We start from the raw sequence: 19517 nt of genomic DNA, 5'->3' as shown, positions 1-19517 counted from the left end.
CAGGCCTTTCTAATCGACCTGGTCGGGGTATCCTGGAATGACATTGAACTCATCCCGTCAGTAGAGGATGCCTGGCTATTCTTTTAAAAGGGCCTTCCTAACCATCTTAAATAAAATTCCAAAAATGTAGAACTAGGAATAGATATAGTCCTTGGTTCACTCCAGACCTGTCTGCCCTTGTCCAGCACAAAAACATCTTGTGGCGTTCTGCATTAGCATCGAATAGCCCCCGTGATATGCAACTTTTCAGGGAAGTTAGGAACAAATATACACAGGCAGTTAGGAAAGTTAATGCTAGCTTTTTCAAACAGAAATGTGCATCCTGTAGTAGTAACTCAAAAAGGTTCTGGAACATTGTAAAGTCCATGGAGAAAAAGAGCACCTCCTCCCAGCTGCCCACTGCTCTGTGGCTAGGAAACACTGTCACCACCGATAAATCCACTATAATTGAGAATTTTAATAAGAATTTCTCTACGGCTGGCCATGCTTTCCACCTGGCTACCCTTACCCCAGTCAACTGCCCGGCACCATCCACAGAACACCCCCAAAGCCCCCACCCCCAGAGCTCCTTTACCCAAATCCAGATAGCTGATGTTCTGAAAGAGCTGCAAAATCTGGACCCCTACAAATCTGCCGGGCTAGACAATCTGGACCCTCTCTTTCTAAAATGATCTACCAAAATTGTTGCAACCCCTATTACTAGCCTGTTCAACCTCTCTTTCGTATCGTCTGAGATTCCCAAAGATCGGAAAGCTGCCGCGTTCATCCCCCTCTTCAAAGGTGGTGACACTCTAGACACAAACTGCTTACAGACCTATATCTATCCTACCCTGTCTTTCTAAGGTCTTCGAAAGCCAAGTTAACAAACAGATCACCGACCATTTCGAATCCCACCGTACCTTCTCCATTATGCACCTGGTTTCAGAGCTGGTCATGGGTGCACATCAGTCACGCTCAAGGTCCTAAACAACATCATAACCTCCATCGATAAGAGACATTACTGTGCAGCCATATTCATCGACCTGGCCAAGGCTTTCAACCCTGTTAATCACCACATTCTTATTGGCAGACTCGACAGCCTTGGTTTCTCAAATGATTGCCTCGCCTGGTTTACCAGCTACTTCTCTGATAGAGTTCAGTGTGTCAAATTGGAGGGCCTGTTGTCCGGACCTCTGGCAGTTGCTATGGGGGTGCCACAGGGTTCAATCCTTGGGCTGACTCTCTTCTCTGTATACATCAATGATGTTACTCTTGCTGCTGGTGATTCTCTGGTACACCTCTACGCAGACGACACCATTCTGTATACTTCTGGCCCCTCTTTGGACACTGTGTTAACTAACCTCCAGACGAGCTTCAATGCCATACACTCTCCATCCGTGGCCTCCAACTGCTCTAAATGCAAGTACAACTAAATGCATGCTCTTCAACCGATCACTGCCCGCACCTGCGCGCCCGTCCAGCATCACTACTCTGGACGGCTCTGACTTAGAATACGTGGACAACTACAAATACCTAGGTGTCTGGTTAGACTGAAACTCTCCTTCCAGACTCGCATTAAGCATCTCCAATCCAAAATTAAATCTAGAATTGGCCTCCTATATCGCAACAAAGCATCCTTCACTCATGCTACCAAACATACCCTATTAAAACTGACCATCCTACCGATCCTCGACTTCGGTGATGTCATCTATAAAATAGCCTCCAACACTACTCAACAAAGTGGATGCAGTCTATCACAGTGCCATCTATTTTGTCACCAAAGCCCCATACACTACCCACCATTGCGACCTGTACGCTCTCGTTGGCCCTCGCTTCATACTCGTCGCCAAACCCACTGGCTACAGGTTATCTACAAGTCTCTGCTAGGTAAAGCCCCATCTTATCTCAGCTCACTGGTCACCATAGCAGCACCCACTCGTAGCACATGCTCCAGCAGGTATACCTCACTGGTCACCCCCAAAGCCAATTCCTCCTTTGATCGTCTTTCCTTCCAGTTCTCTGCTGCTAATAACTGAACGAACTGCAAAAATCTCTGAAGCCGGAGACTCATATCTCCCTCACTAGATTTAAGCACCAGCTGTCAGACCAGCTCACAGATCACTGCACCTGTACATAGCCCATCTGTAAACAGCCCATCTATCTACCTACCTCATCCCCATACAGTATTTATTTATTCATCTTGCTCCTTTGCACCCCAGTATCTCTACTTGCACGTTCATCTTCTGCACATCTACCATTCCAGTGTTTAATTTCTATATTATAATTACTTCGCCACCATGGCCTATTTATTGCCTTAACCCCCTTATCTTACCTCATTTGCACTCACGGTGTATAGACTTTTTGTTTTCTTTTGTTCTGCTATATTATTGACTGTTGTATTTATTCCATGTGTAACTCTGTGTTGTTGTATGTGTCGAATTGCTATGCTTTATCTTGGCCAGGTTGCAGTTGCAAATGAGAACTTGTTCTCAACTAGCCTACCTGGTTAAATAAAGGTGAAATATATATATAACATAATTGCAAAAGGGTTTTCTAATGATCAATTAGCCTTTTAAAATGATCAACTTGGATTAGCTAACACAACGTGCCATTGGAACAAAGGAGTGATGGTTGCTGATAATGGGCCTCTGTATACCTATGTAAATATTCCATAAAAATCAGCCATTTACAGCTACAATAGTCATTTACAACATTAACAGTGTCTACACTGTATTTCCGATCAATTTGATGTTATTTTAATGGACAAAAAAATGTGCTTTTCTTTCAAAAACAAGGACATTTCTCAGTGACCCCAAACCTTTGAACGGTAGTGTATGTGAACTGCACAGTTTAATGCGAAAGGTTTTTATAAACACAGTATCGGTCTATATTGTGGTTTGGGCCAACTCCAGAGAGGGTTGTGTTCAGTACACATGAAATGGAAGAAAATGGACTGAAACTATCTGAACTTGACCAATAAGAAACACTTTGCAAAGCGTTTTGCTTCCGTGTGCCCTAATGAACAAGACCCAGTCCCCAGTATGGTAATCAGTGGTTAGCTAAGCGGCAGCATCTAGGCACTAGGCTAGTGTGTCAGTGTCTGACTGACGGGTGTTGTGTTAATAGGATGTGGATTTGGCCCCAGGGGAGGGTTAGTATAGCCCTGATGAAACAATGAAGCTGGTCAATACCCTGCCGTCAGTGAACACTGCTGTCTAATCTTCTTTCTTCCCTCCCTCTCTCATCTATAATCAATGCTTTTTAATGTGATTGTCTAGGCCTGAACTGATATAACAGTACAATGCAGTGTTGGCGGTTGGGTAGACAATGGTTTAACTGAAACAATGGTTAATAACTGTGACATTTGTGGTGGGTAGTCTGTGTTAAAGCTGATTTAACCTCTTATTCATTACATATGTATGTGGTTATAATGGCATGATGTTTACAATGTTCATCATTGAGCTCTCTGCTCTAGCTCTATTGCCCTCCATACGCAAGACTAGGTTAAGACGATGTTAAATCGTTTTGTTTTTTTAAACAATCCCTCCCCCTCATCACCATCATAACTGTGCTTTATGTTACATCGCCACCTGCTGTTCAGCGTTGACATTGCATTTAGTTGTTGAAGTGAGTCCTGAAGGTCTCTGATATGGGCATCAGTTACACCTGATTCTGCTTGGGGTATGTGGAACATACACTGCTCAAAAAAATAAAGGGAACACTTAAACAACACAATGTAACTCCAAGTCAATCACACTTCTGTGAAATCAAACTGTCCACTTAAGAAGCAACACTGATTGACAATAAATTTCACATGCTGTTGTGCAAATGGAATAGACAACAGGTGGAAATTATAGGCAATTTGCAAGACACCCCCAATAAAGGAGTGGTTCTGCAGGTGGTGACCACAGACCACTTCTCAGTTCCTATGCTTCCTGGATGATGTTTTGGTCACTTTTGAATGCGGGCGGTGCTTTCACTCTAGTGGTAGCATGAGACGGACTCTACAACCCACACAAATGGCTCAGGTAGTGCAGCTCATCCAGGATGGACATCAATGCGAGCTGTGGCAAGCAGGTTTGCTATGTCTGTCAGTGTAGTGTCCAGAGCATGGAGGCTCTACCAGGAGACAGGCCAGTACATCAGGAGATGTGGAGGAGGCTGTAGGAGGGCAACAGCCCAGCAGCAGGACCGCTACCTCCACCTTTGTGCAAGGAGGAGCAGGAGGAGCACTGCCAGAGCCCTGCAAAATGACCTCCAGCAGGCCACAAATGTGCATGTGTCTGCTCAAACGGTCAGAAACAGACTCCATGAGGGTGGTATGAGGGCCCGACATCCACAGGTGGGGGTTGTGCTTACAGCACAACACCGTGCAGGACGTTTGGCATTTGCCAGAGAACACCAAGATTGGCAAATTCGCCACTGGCGCCCTGTGCTCTTCACAGATGAAAGCAGGTTCACACTGAGCACATGTTACAGACGTGACAGAGTCTGGAGACGCAGTGGAGAATGTTCTGTTGCCTGCAACATCCTCCAGCATGACCGGTTTGGCGGTGGGCCAGTCATGGTGTGGGGTGGCATTTCTTTGGGGGGGCCGCACAGCCCTCCATGTGCTCGCCAGAGGTATCCTGACTGCCATTAGGTACCGAGATGAGATCCTCAGACCCCTTGTGAGACCATATGCTGGTGCGGTTGGCCCTGGGTTCCTCCTAATGCAAGATAATGCTAGACCTCATGTGGTTGGAGTGTGTCAGCAGTTCCTGCAAGAGGAAGGCACTGGTGCTATGGACTGGCCCGCCCGTTCCCCAGACCTGAATCCAATTGAGCACATCTGGGACATCATGTCTCGCTCCATCCACCAACTGGTTGCACCACAGACTGTCCAGGAGTTGGCGGATGCTTTAGTCCAGGTGTGGGAGGAGATCCCTCAGGAGACCATCCGCCACCTCATCAGGAGCATGCCCAGGCGTTGTAGGGAGGTCATACAGGCACGTGGAGGCCACACACACTACTGAGCCTCATTTTGACTTGTTTTAAGGACATTACATCAAAGTTGGATCATCTGTAGTGTGGTTTTCCACTTTAATTTTGAGTGTGACTCCAAATCCAGACCTCCATGGGTTGATACATTTGATTTCCATTGATACATTTTGTGATCTTGTTGTCAGCACATTCAAAGTATTTAATAAGAATATTTCATTCATTCAGATCTAGGATGTGTTATTTTAGTGTTCCCTTTATTTTTTTGAGCAGTGTATATTATATGATAACAACTGATAATTCAAATGTTTCCAGCTAAGGTACAACGGCCTGCTAGAAACCATCAGGATACGAAGAGATGGCTTTTCCTGGCGACCATCGTTCAAAGAATTTGCTCAGAGGTGTGTGTGTGTGTGTCTGTGTGTGTGTGCATTAATTGTAACATGGCTACTACAATCTTGGCCAACACAAAAAATTGGATGCATGATATTGCTGTGCACTGCAGTTTTATTTTCATTTCACCGTGCTAAAATCTTCTGTCTCCCCTCTTCAGGTTCAACATTCTGCTGATCAAGCCAGATTTACCACTAACCAAGGAAAGGTATGTATGTATTTATGATTATTTATTTTTTAACCTTTATTTAACTAGGCAAGTCAGTTAAGAACAAATTCTTATTTTCAATGGCCTATATATAAAGACACTTGCACCCGTTCCTGCAATGAAAAAAAGATGCCATACACCATGTTAGGTGATTTCGTAGACATTTGTCCATCTTATTAAATGTAACCTGTGTGGTTGGTGTCTTTTTCAGCTGCATGTCCATCCTCAACACTACTGAGATACATGGCTGGAAGTGTGGGTAAGGCTTCATTAGTTGCTCTTGTTGTGTTCAATGAATTGGTTTAGACAATGATTTGCCACAATCTGTCTAAGACTAACTTACTTACTGCTGACTCTTCCTGTAACAAATCTTTCATAACTTCATCCAAGCATGTCGTTTGGGCTGTATTCCAATCAGATTATTCAGGTTTTTATGCTGGAAGGAACAAGTCAGTGAATAGTTGATTTAGATCTCAGTTTCAATATATTTGGATCGCTGCCTCCATTGAGACATGGGAACACATCACTAATAATTATCCCAGGTTCCAACTCGCCTAGTCCAAAATGCGGTCTTATAAAACTGTCAACTGAGAATCAGTCTGTCAAAAACAGCTCATTCTTCAGTTAACGGCTGTGTTGTTTTTGGCTTGTGATCTCTTCTCGGTTCCCGCTCTTGGTTTCTCCTGCTCTGTGGCTCTTTAGAAATGTCCAAAAATTATACTACATGACCAAAGGTATGTAGACAGACACCGGCTCGTTGAACATCTCATTCCAAAATCATGGGCATTAATATGGGTTTGGTCCCCCCTTTACTGCTATAACAGCCTCCACTCTTCTGGGAAGGCTTTCCACTAGATGTTGGAACATTGCTGTGGGTACTTGCTTCCATTCAGCCACGAGCATTAGTGAGGTTAGGCAATGATTTTGGGTGAATAGGCCTGGCTCGCAGTCGGTGTTCCAATTCATCCCAAAGGTGTTCGATGGGGTTGAGGTCAGGGCTGTGTGCAGGCCAGTCAAGTTCTTCCGCTCTGATCTCGACAAACCTTTTCTACATTTACATTTACATTTAAGTCATTTAGCAGACGCTCTTATCCAGAGCGACTTACAAATTGGTGCATTCACCTTATGACATCCAGTGGAACAGCCACTTTACAATAGTGCATCTACATATTTTAAGGGGGGGGGGTGAGAAGGATTACTTTATCCTATCCTAGGTATTCCTTAAAGAGGTGGGGTTTCAGGTGTCTCCGGAAGGTGGTGATTGACTCCGCTGTCCTGGCGTCGTGAGGGAGTTTGTTCCACCATTGGGGAGCCAGAGCAGCGAACAGTTTTGACTGGGCTGAGCGGGAACTGTACTTCCTCAGTGGTAGGGAGGCGAGCAGGCCAGAGGTGGATGAACGCAGTGCCCTTATTTGGGTGTAGGGCCTGATCAGAGCCTGGAGGTACTGAGGTGCCGTTCCCCTCACAGCTCCGTAGGCAAGCACCATGGTCTTGTAGCGGATGCGAGCTTCAACTGGAAGCCAGTGGAGAGAGCGGAGGAGCGGGGTGACGTGAGAGAACTTGGGAAGGTTGAACACCAGACGGGCTGCGGCGTTCTGGATGAGTTGTAGGGGTTTAATGGCACAGGCAGGGAGCCCAGCCAACAGCGAGTTGCAGTAATCCAGACGGGAGATGACAAGTGCCTGGATTAGGACCTGTGCCGCTTCCTGTGTGAGGCAGGGTCGTACTCTGCGGATGTTGTAGAGCATGAACCTACAGGAACGGGCCACCGCCTTGATGTTAGTTGAGAACGACAGGGTGTTGTCCAGGATCACGCCAAGGTTCTTAGCGCTCTGGGAGGAGGACACAATGGAGTTGTCAACCGTGATGGCGAGATCATGGAACGGGCAGTCTTTCCCCGGGAGGAAGAGCAGCTCCGTCTTGCCGAAGTTCAGCTTGAGGTGGTGATCCGTCATCCACACTGATATGCCTGCCAGACATGCAGAGATGCGATTCGCCACCTGGTCATCAGAAGGGGGAAAGGAGAAGATTAATTGTGTGTCGTCTGCATAGCAATGATAGGAGAGACCATGTGAGGTTATGACAGAGCCAAGTGACTTGGTGTATAGCGAGAATAGGAGAGGGCCTAGAACAGAGCCCTGGGGGACACCAGTGGTGAGAGCGCATGGTGAGGAGACAGATTCTCGCCACGCCACCTGGTAGGAGCGACCTGTCAGGTAGGACGCAATCCAAGCGTGGGCCACGCCGGAGATGCCCAACTCGGAGAGGGTGGAGAGGAGTATCTGATGGTTCACAGTATCGAAGGCAGCCGATAGGTCTAGAAGGATGAGAGCAGAGGAGAGAGAGTTAGCTTTAGCGGTGCGGAGCGCCTCCGTGATACAGAGAAGAGCAGTCTCAGTTGAATGACTAGTCTTGAAACCTGACTGATTTGGATCAAGAAGGTCATTCTGAGAGAGATAGCGGGAGAGCTGACCAAGGACGGCACGTTCAAGAGTTTTGGAGAGAAAAGAAAGAAGGGATACTGGTCTGTAGTTGTTGACATCGGAGGGATCGAGTGTAGGTTTTTTCAGAAGGGGTGCAACTCTCGCTCTCTTGAAGACGGAAGGGACGTAGCCAGCGGTCAGGGATAAGTTGATGAGCGAGGTGAGGTAAGGGAGAAGGTCTCCGGAAATGGTCTGGAGAAGAGAGGAGGGGATAGGGTCAAGCGGGCAGGTTGTTGGGCGGCCGGCCGTCACAAGACGCGAGATTTCATCTGGAGAGAGAGGGGAGAAAGAGGTCAGAGCACAGGGTAGGGCACTGTGAGCAGAACCAGCGGTGTCGTTTGACTTAGCAAACGAGGATCGGATGTCGTCGACCTTCTTTTCAAAATGGTTGACGAAGTCATCTGCAGAGAGGGAGGAGGGGGGGGGGAGGAGGATTCAGGAGGGAGGAGAAGGTGGCAAAGAGCTTCCTAGGGTTAGAGGCAGATGCTTGGAATTTAGAGTGGTAGAAAGTGGCTTTAGCAGCAGAGACAGAGGAGGAAAATGTAGAGAGGAGGGAGTGAAAGGACCTCGCTTTTTCTGTATGGACCTCGCTTTGTGCACGGGGGCATTGTCATGCTGTAACAGGAAAGGGCCTTCCCTAAACTGTTGCCTCAAAGTTGGAAGCACAGAATTGTCTACAATGTGTATATTGTAGTGTTAAGATTTCCCTTCACTGGAACTAAGGGGTCTAGCCCAAACCATGGAAAAACAGACCCAGACCATTATTCCTCCTCCGCCAAACTTTACAGTTGGCACTATGCATTGGTGCAGGTACCGTTCTCCTGGCATCCACCAAACTGATTCGTCCATCGGACTGCCAGATGGTGAAGAGTGATTCATCACTACAGAGAACTCGTTTCCACTGCTCCAGAGTCCATTGGCAGCAAGCTTTACACCACTCCAGCCAACGTTTGGCATTGTGGATGGTGATTAGGCTTGTGTTCGGCTGCTCGGCCATGGAAACCCATTTCATGAAGCTCCGTACAAACAGTTATTGTGCTGACGTTGCTTCCAGAGGCAGTTTGGAACTCGGTAGTGAGTGTTTCAACCGAGGACAGATGACAAATGAGCTGTTGTTGCTCCTAGACGTTTCCACTTCACAATAACAGCATTTTTATAGTTGACCGGGGCACTTCTAGCAGGGTAAAAATTTGACAAACTGACAATCCTGTGACGGAGCCACTGAGCTCTTCAGTAAGGCCATTCTACAGCCAATGTTTGTTTTGTCTATGGAGATTGCATGGCTGTGTCCTCGATATTATACACCTGTCAGCAACAGGTGTGGCAGAAATATCAGAATCCACTAATTTGAAGGGGTGTCCAAGTACTTTTGTAAATATAGTGTATGAATATGGCTTAATGACAGTACTGAAGTTGATTGGAATTCTTTCTCCAATTTTCTCTCTGATTTAACAGTGCTTTATGCAACAATTCCCCGTGCAAATAATGCTCAATATCTATAAACATTGTTTTAACTGTCTCCCTCTTTTTGTGGCAGCTCGTCTCGTATGTTCTTTAAGTATTGGCACCAGGAGGAGTTGGCCAGGCTGTTGGAGAGACTTGGCAAGGCAGCACTTGTCATCCAGAAAGGTAAGGGCCACAAACTGTAGTCTCTGGAACATAATCTCTCAAATGTCTGTCAAAGTAATTTAATTGCCATCTGTGAGATGTTGCTGCTTTTGAACTCAGGCCTGAGGGTAAAAACCCTTTTCAGGTCTGTGGACTAGGTTATAAACATTGAAATCAATCACGATGGGACATGATTAAACAAACATTACCATCAGCAAGATGCATGCAGTTTTAAGGGCTACCTTCAGTCTTTGCGTTGCGACCCCTCACCCCACTGCAAGATAGATGATGATTTCTCTGGCATACTGTCTGGTATCTTGATTTCATGGCCTGTGCTTACTGTAGCATCATTTTGCATCGTAATGTGGTCCTTTATCACAAATAGCATTCATTAATGTTTCTCTCCTCCCTACCTCTCTCTCCTTTCTATGTCTCTTGTCACTGCATCTCTCTCTCTCTCTCTTCACATTCTCACTGTTGCTGTGTGTTGCAGACTACCGTTCACTGCGCTGCAGGAGGAAGTACCTGTCCTTGCTGGTGGAAGTGCACAGACAGAGGCAGGCCCAGAGAGAGAGAGCAGAGAGAGAAGCCAGGGAGGAGGAGGAGAAGAGGAAGGAGCAGGAGCTGGAGGAGGAGATGAGGAGGCGACTGGACATGGAGCAGGAGAACAAGAGTAAGGAAGCAGAATATCTCTCTCTCTCTCTCTTACTCACCTACAGTCCATTTGGAAAGTATTCAGACATCTTCCACTTTTTGTTATGTTACAGCCTGATTCTTAAATGTATTTTTTTTATGTAAAAATATGAGCAAATGTATAAAAAAATCTTACTTAAATAGGTATTCAGACCCTTTGCTATGAGACTCGAAATTGAGCTCAGGTGCATCCTGTTTCCATTGATCATTCCTTGATGTTTTTACAACTTGATTGGAGTCCACCTGTGGCAAATTCAATTGATTGGACATGATTTTGAAAGGCACATACCTGTCTATATAAGGTCCCACAGTTGACAGTGCGCGTCAGAGCAAAAACCAAGCCATGAGGTCGACGGAAATATCCGTATAGCTCTGAGACAGGATTATGTCAAGGCACAGATTTGGGGAAGGATACCACAAAAAATTCTGCAGCATTGAAGGTCTCCAAGAACACCATGGCCTCCATCATTCTTAAATGGAAGAAATTTGGAACCACTTCCTAGAGCTGGCCACCCAGCCAAACTGAGTAATCGGTAGAAAAGGGCCTTGGTCAGGGAGGTGACCAAGAACTCGATGGTCACTCTGACAGAGCTCCAGAGTTCCTCTGTGGAGATGGGTGAACCTTTGAGAAGAACAACCATCTCTCCAGCACTCCACCAATCAGGCCTTTATGGTAGAGTGGTCAGACAGAAGCCACTCCTCAGTAAAAGCACATGATAGCCTGCTTGGCGTTTGCCAAAAGATTGATGAAGAGAAAAAAAAAACTATTTCATTCATTTTAGAATAAGGCTGAAACATGGAAAAAGTCAAGGGGTCTGAATACTTTCTGAATGCACTGTATCTCCCTTACTGACAATTCACCTACTTGTTCTGTTTCTCCCTAACGCTGTTCTAATTTAGTTCTTTACCTCCACCCTTCTCCAAACTCTCTGTGCACGTTGACAAACACATTTCAGTCTGACTTAGATCAATAATTCAGCATTCAAGAATGTGTAATGATCCTTGTCACTCATTGTATGAATACACTGAGTGTACAGAAGATTAAGAACATTGTCCTAATATTAAGTTACACCCCCCTTTTGCCCTCAGAACAGCCTCAATTCATCAGGGGTGTCAAAAGTGTTCCACAGGAATGCTGGCCCATGTTGACTCCAATGCGTCCCAAGGTTGTATCAAGTCCTGTGGGTGGTGGACCATTGTTGATAGACATGGGAAACTTGACACAAACCAGTCTGCCTGGCACCTACCATACCCTGTTCAAAGGCACTTAAATTGTTTGTCTTGCCCATTCACCCTCTGAATGGCACACGTACACAATCCATGTCTCAAGGCTTAAAGATCCTCCTTTAACCTGTCTCCTCCCCTTCATCTACACTGATTGAAGTAGATTTAAAAAGTGACATCCAATAAGGGATCATAGTGTTTACCTGAATTCACCTGGTCAGTCGATGGCATTGAAAGAGCAGGCGTTCTTAATGTTTTGTACAGCCAGTGTAGCTTTGAGTGCTGTGTTAATCTGGGTGGGTGTGTGTGTGTCTCAGGGCCATTCTCTCCACCTGTGCCCCTACCCAGGAAAAAGAAGCCACAGCCCCAGCCTCGCTCTACCCTGTCCACTGCTACCCACCTGGCTCCTGTCCCACGGCCCCGCAGCAAACAGTTTGAGGTGAGCCATACTCAAGAGTCTACACAGGTAACCTTGATTTTAATTGAGAACTGTAAGAAGTCATTTGCAGGAAGTAATCTCATGTTGAGCCTCTCTGTTTTAAACATCTCTGGTGCTAGCCAGCACTGGCTAGCCCACAGACAGCATGTTGGTGGGAACCATGCTGTTGACTGATCTTGTACCCTTTGGCAATCGATGTCCCACTCTATACCCTGACATCCACTCGCAGTCTTTGATGACTAAATTTGACCCTAAACTGAGCCTTAAACGACCCTACGATTTATGGTTCCCTCTGTCTCTCCCAGGCCACTCCCTTTGACAACCTGGAGGTGCATATTGAACTGGCTGAGCTGGTGGGCCAGGTAGGGGGAGAGGAGCGAGCTAGGGAGAGGAGCAAGAAGAGGAAGAACACCATCCGCTGGTTCAAGGAGACGCAGGCCCGCAAGGTGGTCCACAATGGAGCCTTCCCCTGCTGGTTCCATGGCATGATTACACGCAGGTCAGTAAGAGAGGATGTCAAATGCACATGTATGCAAATTCTCATTCAGATTTAATTGTGGTTTTAACAAGTCTCTCTGTGTATGTCTCCTCTATAGACAAGCAGAGGATTTGATGACGGACAAGCCTGTGGGCTGTTTTCTGATTCGTGTGGGACAGAGCCGGGAGGGCTACACACTAACATATAAGTAAGACTGAGGATGACAAACTGGATTTAAACACAGATTCATTCAGATTCTGACCTTGGCCTCTCCGTCTATCCACTGTCAGGGGGGCGAACCGCTGCAGGCACTTTATGATTGAGATGCAGTCCAACGGGAAGTATGTGATCCTGGGGGAGGATAAAGCCCACCCCTCCCTGCCTGATCTGGTGCAACACCACAGCCAGGTGGGCATCAAGCCCTTCAACGAGCTGCTCAGCACGCCCTGTGGACAGGTCAGCATCGGGTCAAACCCCTTTTTAGGGTCTGGCTCCTGTCAAATACTGTATTGAATATACCCACAGTTGAACAGGGTCTGCCAGGACCTGTATGCAATACTGAACAGTAACAATGCATCATCAAACATTTATGCATTTTATGTCGTCTGGGAAGAGCCATAAGCTGTTCAGAAAACTTATAGCAAGTATTTTACAATCTACATGCATGGACTGTTCCAGATTTAATGTAAGCAAATTTGAATCTGCTGTTTCAGACATGTGACCAGAACACAGACTATGAGGACTTGAAGGGCCTGGACCTCCTGGCTACAGCCAACCACGGGAGCCCCAAGTCTGGGGAGGAGGGTGAGTCAACCCCCGACCCTGTCCACCTGGAGCTCCAGCGGCTCTTCCTGCCCCCGGGGCAGGGCCCCAGCCTGGATTCCCAGAGACCACCTGTCCTCAGGCGGATATCTGACCGAAGACACCGGGCTGTGGCTGGAGGAGGGGAGGCCCGTGGAGGGAGTAGAGGGGAGAGAGGAGAGGGGGAAGAAGAGGAGGACGAGACTGACCACAAGAGCAGGTCATTCCCCCGGTTGTATCCTTCCATCCGATTGGCTATGAGGGAGATTCAACAGGTGAGAGGCAATGATAAGGAGAGGGAAGAGGGAGAAGGGATGGATAAATGGAGGGAGCGAGAGATGTAGAGGCAGACTTTAATGTGTGATTGGACACATGGTGTTGAGTTGAATGGCCTATGTATTAATGCTGGATCCAGGTTATCATTGTTTATCAATGAAATTACACACCTTGCAATGTCAGTCTATAGAACTGATTGGGTACATTTTGGTCTATTGCTAGAACTGGTGTAGGTACATCTGCGTATAGATAGCAGTCATTATATGGTGTTGTTGAACCATTAAAGGGCATCTGCACTTCCTGATTTGACCTTGTTTTTCATCCATGCTCATTAAGAAATGCCAGTGGCCATGGCTGGAGGCAAGTAAGAGTTGTCTTGGCGGGTGTGGTTGTTTCTGCCATTCAATCACAACAGAAGGACAGTAGCTAACCAGTTTGAGTTGAAACATTATTGAAAGCAAGCTAGCAACATGCATCAAATATGTAATAGGTTTGCATGATTATGAGCTAGCTAGCTAACAGGGAGCAAACCTGTCTTCAGGTACAATGTTAGCTATGCATATCTTCCTCTCTAATTTGTATTTATTTAATATAACTTGTGCACCACCCTATGGGACTCCCAATCACATCCGGATGTGATAAAGCCTGGATTCGAACCAGGTACTATAGTGACGCCTCTTGCACTGAGATGCAGTTCCTTAGACCTCTGCACCACCCAGGAGCCCTAATAAGGCTGATGGAGCAGTTCAGAATGCTCCATCGTTCACATTTTAGCCGCAGAAATGTGCACACGGCAGTAGACCTGTGCGCAAATGATCCAAAATTTCATTTGCGTAAAAATACCGTTCTAAAATGCACACCACTCATGTGAGCGGTTTCATGGACAGAGATGGAAATGTAGAAAGAGGGGAGATCTAAAGATGCAACAACCATCATGGGTTGCTAATATAACTAGGATAATGTCTTTGACTGATAGACAATGATAGAAAGTTGAAAGAAAACCAATAGAACAGGAGAACTCATATGAGGAAGTCTTTATAAAATAAATGTCTCCACATTTCTATGGTGCATTTTGGCTCTAGGCTTCTTTGAAGCAAGGTAAGACATGCCTCATAATATGAAATAAAACGTCCAGGTTTCTCATTTTAATTAATAAGAGGGCGCCTGTACTTCGGTGGGCGGGCTGTTTGGGGAAATTTTGGCAAAGTTCGAGTATACCCACTTCTCCAGGTGCCACTACACCACTGCTACTTACCAACAACACACCAGTCTCAGGGTTGATTGTTTGACAGCCCATATCCATATCCTGGCAATCTGTCCAGGTTTGTTGAATAACTTTATGGACTCCCATGCACACAGCCAAAATGGGAATCCCATTTTCACTAGAGTAGCTACTTCCCAAGAAAGGGCAAGTACTAACCACATGCCTTGTCTGGGGAAGAGGTACCAGTCGGCAAGTTTGCATTGAGTGACCCGGTGCCCTATGTGGTCAGGGTGTACTGATTTTTGACCATTCTATTGGTTCTCCTAAGGAGATGTCGCTGCCTGCCCAGGGTACTGTGCCATGCAAAACGACGCAGTCACTGACCAAACTCTGTTTTGGACGACACTTACTTTATGAACAATAGTGGTGGTGTGTGTAAAATCACTGGGGGGGGGGAACAAACATATTACAACCTATGTGTTGTGATAATTGCATTGTTTGCTCTATAACCTGTTAGTTCACGACCGTTATATATATATATACACACACATATACAGTTGATGTCGGAAGTTTACATGCTTCTTAGCCCAAAAAAATTCAACTCCGTTTTTCACAATTCCTGACATTTTAATCCTAATAAAAATTCCCTGTTTTAGGTCAGTTAGGATCACCACTTTATTTTAAGAATGTGAAATGTCAGAATAATAGTAGAGTGATTTTATTTCAGCTTTTATTTCTTTCATCACATTCCCAGTGGGTCAGAAGTTTACATACACTCAATTAGTATTTGGTAGCATTGCCTTTAAATTGTTTAATGTGGGTCAATCTTTTCTGCAGCATTTTCCAGATGGCCAGGATCAGAGCCACTCTATCTCTCACAGTACCACCAACCCCTCCTGGAGGAGGACCGGTAGGTCATAGTTCTGGCATGCAGGGCATAACATTGTGCAATATATTGTTTTTAGACATGTCTCGATCAAGTAGAATAGGGAATGATGTCAGCTCTATTCATTTACATTTCATTACGTTCCCACGCAGCCTCCCAAAACACCATAATGTTGTGCAAGTCTGAGTGTGCACGCCTTTCTTCTTGCATGTATTTTATATACATATAAATAACCAACCCCTTTTCAAATAGAATCAAGTATTTAGCCAAGCAGTGGTTTACCCTGACTTATGCTATTTTTGTGTCTGTTGCAGATTCATAACCCATGGGATGGAGGGAGTTAATGCTATTTGTTGTTTTTCCCCAACTGAATGAGTTAACTGGACCATCTTCTGTCTAAGCTTTATCCATGAACAAATTGTAAGGAGATACATCCTTGTTTACTAGTATTTTATTTTGTAATGATTTAAATTGATGTGTGTTAAAGGGTTTTATGTTTCTGATTGTATTGCTGTTTATTTAAATGTAAATTATGCAGTGGGAATGTTTACATTCTGATTTACTGAATATTTTTATTTGTTTACATTTTAGATATCTGGTTGTCCTCAAGTTTGTTTTTCCCCCATCATAATAAAATCTGCATGAAAATGCTTCGGTGTTAACACATCATGGCTCTTTCACTTCAGTCATCAGTGAGTTTTTTTTACCGTTAAAGAATCAGCCAATAGGCACGCAGACCTGGAGAGAGGAGTGGTTTTGTTTCTTAACTGATATATTTCCATCCAGTGACCACATTCAGAGTAGTAGACAGATCACAACAGGAAAACAGGAGTCTGACACTGTGACATAGATCTAAATCAACCAAATTAGACAGTGGCATATATCTAATCAACCAGATACTGTAGGACTCCAAATCTCCTTGATGGATCTCAGGGTTCTGGCTTTTGTGCTGTGTGTCACCATATACTCCATCCAAGGTAATGTGATGCACCAGTGAAAATTTGTATTTATATACTGTGTGCACAACTCCAGTCCTTGAGGGGCGTGATCTTGCTGGTTTCTAATTGATTCAGTATTGATGGATTTTCATTAAGCATTTTTGGGGATTGGTTATTCATCTGTTACTCCGGAATATCATGTGAATTCTGGATCTTTGAGTAGTTCTGACATGGTTACTGTAATGAATGAACTGCCTCTTTCAGGAGCCATTCCAAAATGTTGTGTTGGGACATCCAGGAACATTCCTTTGAGCTTACTAATGCGAGTGGAGCGATATGATGTCCAACACAACCATGGTGCATGTGAGATCGACGCTGTTGTGTGAGTCCTCACCACTTGTTCTGTAATGTCACAATTTCTCGAAAGAAAATAGTGCATGTAGGCAGTGGTGGAAAAAGTACTCAATTCTCATAATTGAGTAAAAGTAAAGATATACCTTTAATAGAATATGACTCAGTCACCCAGTAAAATACTACTCGAGTAAAAGTCCAAAAGTATTCGGTTTTAAAAATACTTAATTCCATTTACTTTTGATACTTAAGTATCAAAAGTATAAATACTTTGAAATTCCTTATATTAAGCAAACCAGACAACAATTTTTTATTGATCGATAGCCAGGGGCACACTAAAACTCCCAGACATCATTTACAAATGAAGCGTTTGTGTTTAGTGAGTCTGCCAGATTAGAGGCAGTAGAGCTGACCAGGGATGTTCTCTTGATAAGTGTGTGAATTTGACCATTTTCCTGTCAAGATGTACTGTAACGAGTACTTTTGGATGTCAGGGAAAATATATGGAGTGGAAAGGAATGCAGTGAAGTAAAAGTTGGCAAAAATATAAAAAGTAAAGTACAGATACTACTTAAGTAGTAGAATGCCACTGCATGTAGGGCAGGCTACTGTCTTTGCTAACACAACCCCATAGGCTTGCCAGAAAAGATAGACAAGCTACTCTAACTTGATTATCCTGAAATGGCTTGGTAGCTAGTTATTAGGTTGGGAGATTGAGAACCTGACTAGCTAAAGCCAACTTCATAAAATTGCTAGGTGGCTTGTAGTATACAGAAACATTTTGTTTAAAAAAATGTATTTATCATGAAGGAATAAATAGGCTACTGTACATGGCTTGTTCTAATCAATTAATTTACAAACATACCTCCTGTGAATCGTGCCCATCACTTGCAACTAAAATCATATCAAACTCTTTCTCCTCCTCCACTGATGATACCGTCTGCACCACAGGAGGCTGCTGAAGGGAGGACATCTCATAATAATAACTGGAATGGAGTAAATGGAATGGTATTAAACAAATGGAAACCGTGTTTTTGAGGTCTTCAATACCATTCCACATATTCCTTTCCAGTCGTTACTATGAGTACGTCTTCCCCAATTAAGGTGCTACCGGCCGCCTGTGGTCTGCACACACTATAGTGTCTAGCGTCCTGTCTACCATATCTCTGCTCCGTGGTGCACATAGGAAGGAACCACTTACTGGGAAGAATGGGTGGTGGTGGTGGTGGGGGGGTAATCTTTGCCTGGTCCAGTCATTGTGCCCCCTCCTGAAAATACAGCTGACAGATCCTTTTTTTATAAACAATTATAAAACGAAGTTTAGTAAATCATTTAACATCTGGAGAAAAACATGTGGACAAATCTGAGCAGATCGATGGGCATGACACCTCTGGTCTTATCTTTCAAGATTCCCTATTCCCTACTTCTGTTACACATGCCAATAACCATAAGACTGGTGCATTCCAGATACACATTAGAGTTCCATCATCATGTTAATGTGGTTGATTAGATGCAAAATACTTCTTCAGGCATTGTAAAGATCAGAGAAGTACCTATATCTGGACTGCACCCTCAACATCTCACTCTCTTCTTGTACTGTAGATTACATGCCAATGGGAGGAAGTACTGTGCAGACCCAAGAGTGAAGAAGGTCCTGGGAGTTGCCATGCAGATTAGGAAAGCTCAACTGATGCGGGAAAAACTGAACTCAATCATGAGAAGATGAGGATATAGATCCTGACAGTTCCCTACAGTGGAGTCACCGTGACAACTTTGATTAATGCGTTTTAAATTCAAGTCTTTTTGTTCTGTTTACACATTAAAAATATATATTTTTAAGTTGCCTTTTTATAATGTTCATATTTCAATCATTAATAAATGAACTGTGATTTTCAATTACCCTAATTAGCTTTTGCTTTATTAGCCAACTCAAATGTGGTGAGTGACCAGCAATAACAACTCAAAATTAGTGAGGCTGAACAAAATGCACATGGATAGATTAAACAGCTTGTTGAACCTTCGATCAGTGAATTACTTCCTCTTCAACATACAGTCCGTTTAGTGATTTAAATGAGTCAGTGGTTGGTGATCTGATCCAGGGTTTCCACTCAAGCAGCATACTTTGTGTTAATTAATTACTCTAGAAGGCACTGCATTCCCCGAAACATTGATTATTGGGTTTACCCATGAAATTATTGGGAGCATATAGAGTATATGTGACTTATTTTACAATTCATTTATTTTAACCACATGGGTTACACCCCAGTGAAATATGAGAAATAAAGTATTAAAACAATGGAAAGGATTTGAATGCATTGTTTTTTAAATAATAAGTCTTACACGTTCTTGTTGATGGAATGTTTTGAAGAGATTCCGCAAGCCTTTGCTGATAGCAGACGACATCCTGAAAAATAGTGTTTGTGCTTCTCCTCGGGTTTAGAACGAAGACTCTACTCAAGTGTAAATGTGACAGCTTTTGGCACTGCACAGGGTGGTTGAGACGGGAGAGAAAGGTGATATGAATATCAGCAGACCTACATAGTTTGTGTTCATCAAACGTGTTGGATTTGACATTT

At 44.4% G+C, this 19517-nt stretch overlaps 2 protein-coding genes across 4 annotated transcripts in view; both read left to right on the top strand.

The window, feature by feature from the left end:
• Positions 1 to 16332, top strand: part of LOC124048912 (myosin-IIIb-like) — a 58191-nt gene extending 41859 nt beyond the window's left edge. For 2 of the 3 annotated variants that reach the window (XM_046370085.1, XM_046370086.1), the window contains 12 exons: positions 5275 to 5360; positions 5513 to 5560; positions 5772 to 5819; positions 9581 to 9672; positions 10145 to 10324; positions 11886 to 12007; positions 12313 to 12506; positions 12604 to 12693; positions 12776 to 12941; positions 13199 to 13561; positions 15604 to 15676; positions 15967 to 16332. In XM_046370085.1, coding sequence (XP_046226041.1) covers positions 5275 to 5360; positions 5513 to 5560; positions 5772 to 5819; positions 9581 to 9672; positions 10145 to 10324; positions 11886 to 12007; positions 12313 to 12506; positions 12604 to 12693; positions 12776 to 12941; positions 13199 to 13561; positions 15604 to 15676; positions 15967 to 15974 — 1470 coding nt within the window. In that variant the 3' untranslated portion in view covers positions 15975 to 16332. The remainder of the gene's footprint in view (positions 1 to 5274; positions 5361 to 5512; positions 5561 to 5771; positions 5820 to 9580; positions 9673 to 10144; positions 10325 to 11885; positions 12008 to 12312; positions 12507 to 12603; positions 12694 to 12775; positions 12942 to 13198; positions 13562 to 15603; positions 15677 to 15966) is intronic. The other variant, XR_006841326.1, reaches the window with a different exon arrangement.
• A 98-nt stretch (positions 16333 to 16430) lies between these two features.
• ccl27b (chemokine (C-C motif) ligand 27b) lies at positions 16431 to 19243 on the top strand. The gene is made up of 3 exons (XM_046370087.1): positions 16431 to 16629; positions 16855 to 16972; positions 18544 to 19243. Exons 1-3 carry the CDS (start codon positions 16575 to 16577, stop codon positions 18665 to 18667), a joined length of 297 nt encoding a protein of 98 aa, XP_046226043.1. The 5' UTR covers positions 16431 to 16574; the 3' UTR covers positions 18668 to 19243.
• Positions 19244 to 19517: the final 274 nt, after the last annotated feature.

The sequence above is a fragment of the Oncorhynchus gorbuscha genome, linkage group LG11 (assembly GCF_021184085.1).
Source record: "Oncorhynchus gorbuscha isolate QuinsamMale2020 ecotype Even-year linkage group LG11, OgorEven_v1.0, whole genome shotgun sequence".
Lineage (NCBI taxonomy): Eukaryota > Metazoa > Chordata > Actinopteri > Salmoniformes > Salmonidae > Oncorhynchus > Oncorhynchus gorbuscha.
This window is presented reverse-complemented; position numbering and strand designations above follow the sequence as displayed.

Bases quoted from the DNA above. Each gene is read 5' to 3' on its own strand.
- ccl27b (XM_046370087.1), top strand. From the start codon at position 16,575: ATGGATCTCAGGGTTCTGGCTTTTGTGCTGTGTGTCACCATATACTCC. The intron at 16,630-16,854 runs GTAATGTGATGC...TGCCTCTTTCAG, and splicing joins CACCATATACTCCATCCAAG to GAGCCATTCCAAAATGTTGT. The intron at 16,973-18,543 runs GTGAGTCCTCAC...CTTGTACTGTAG, and splicing joins TGTGAGATCGACGCTGTTGT to ATTACATGCCAATGGGAGGA.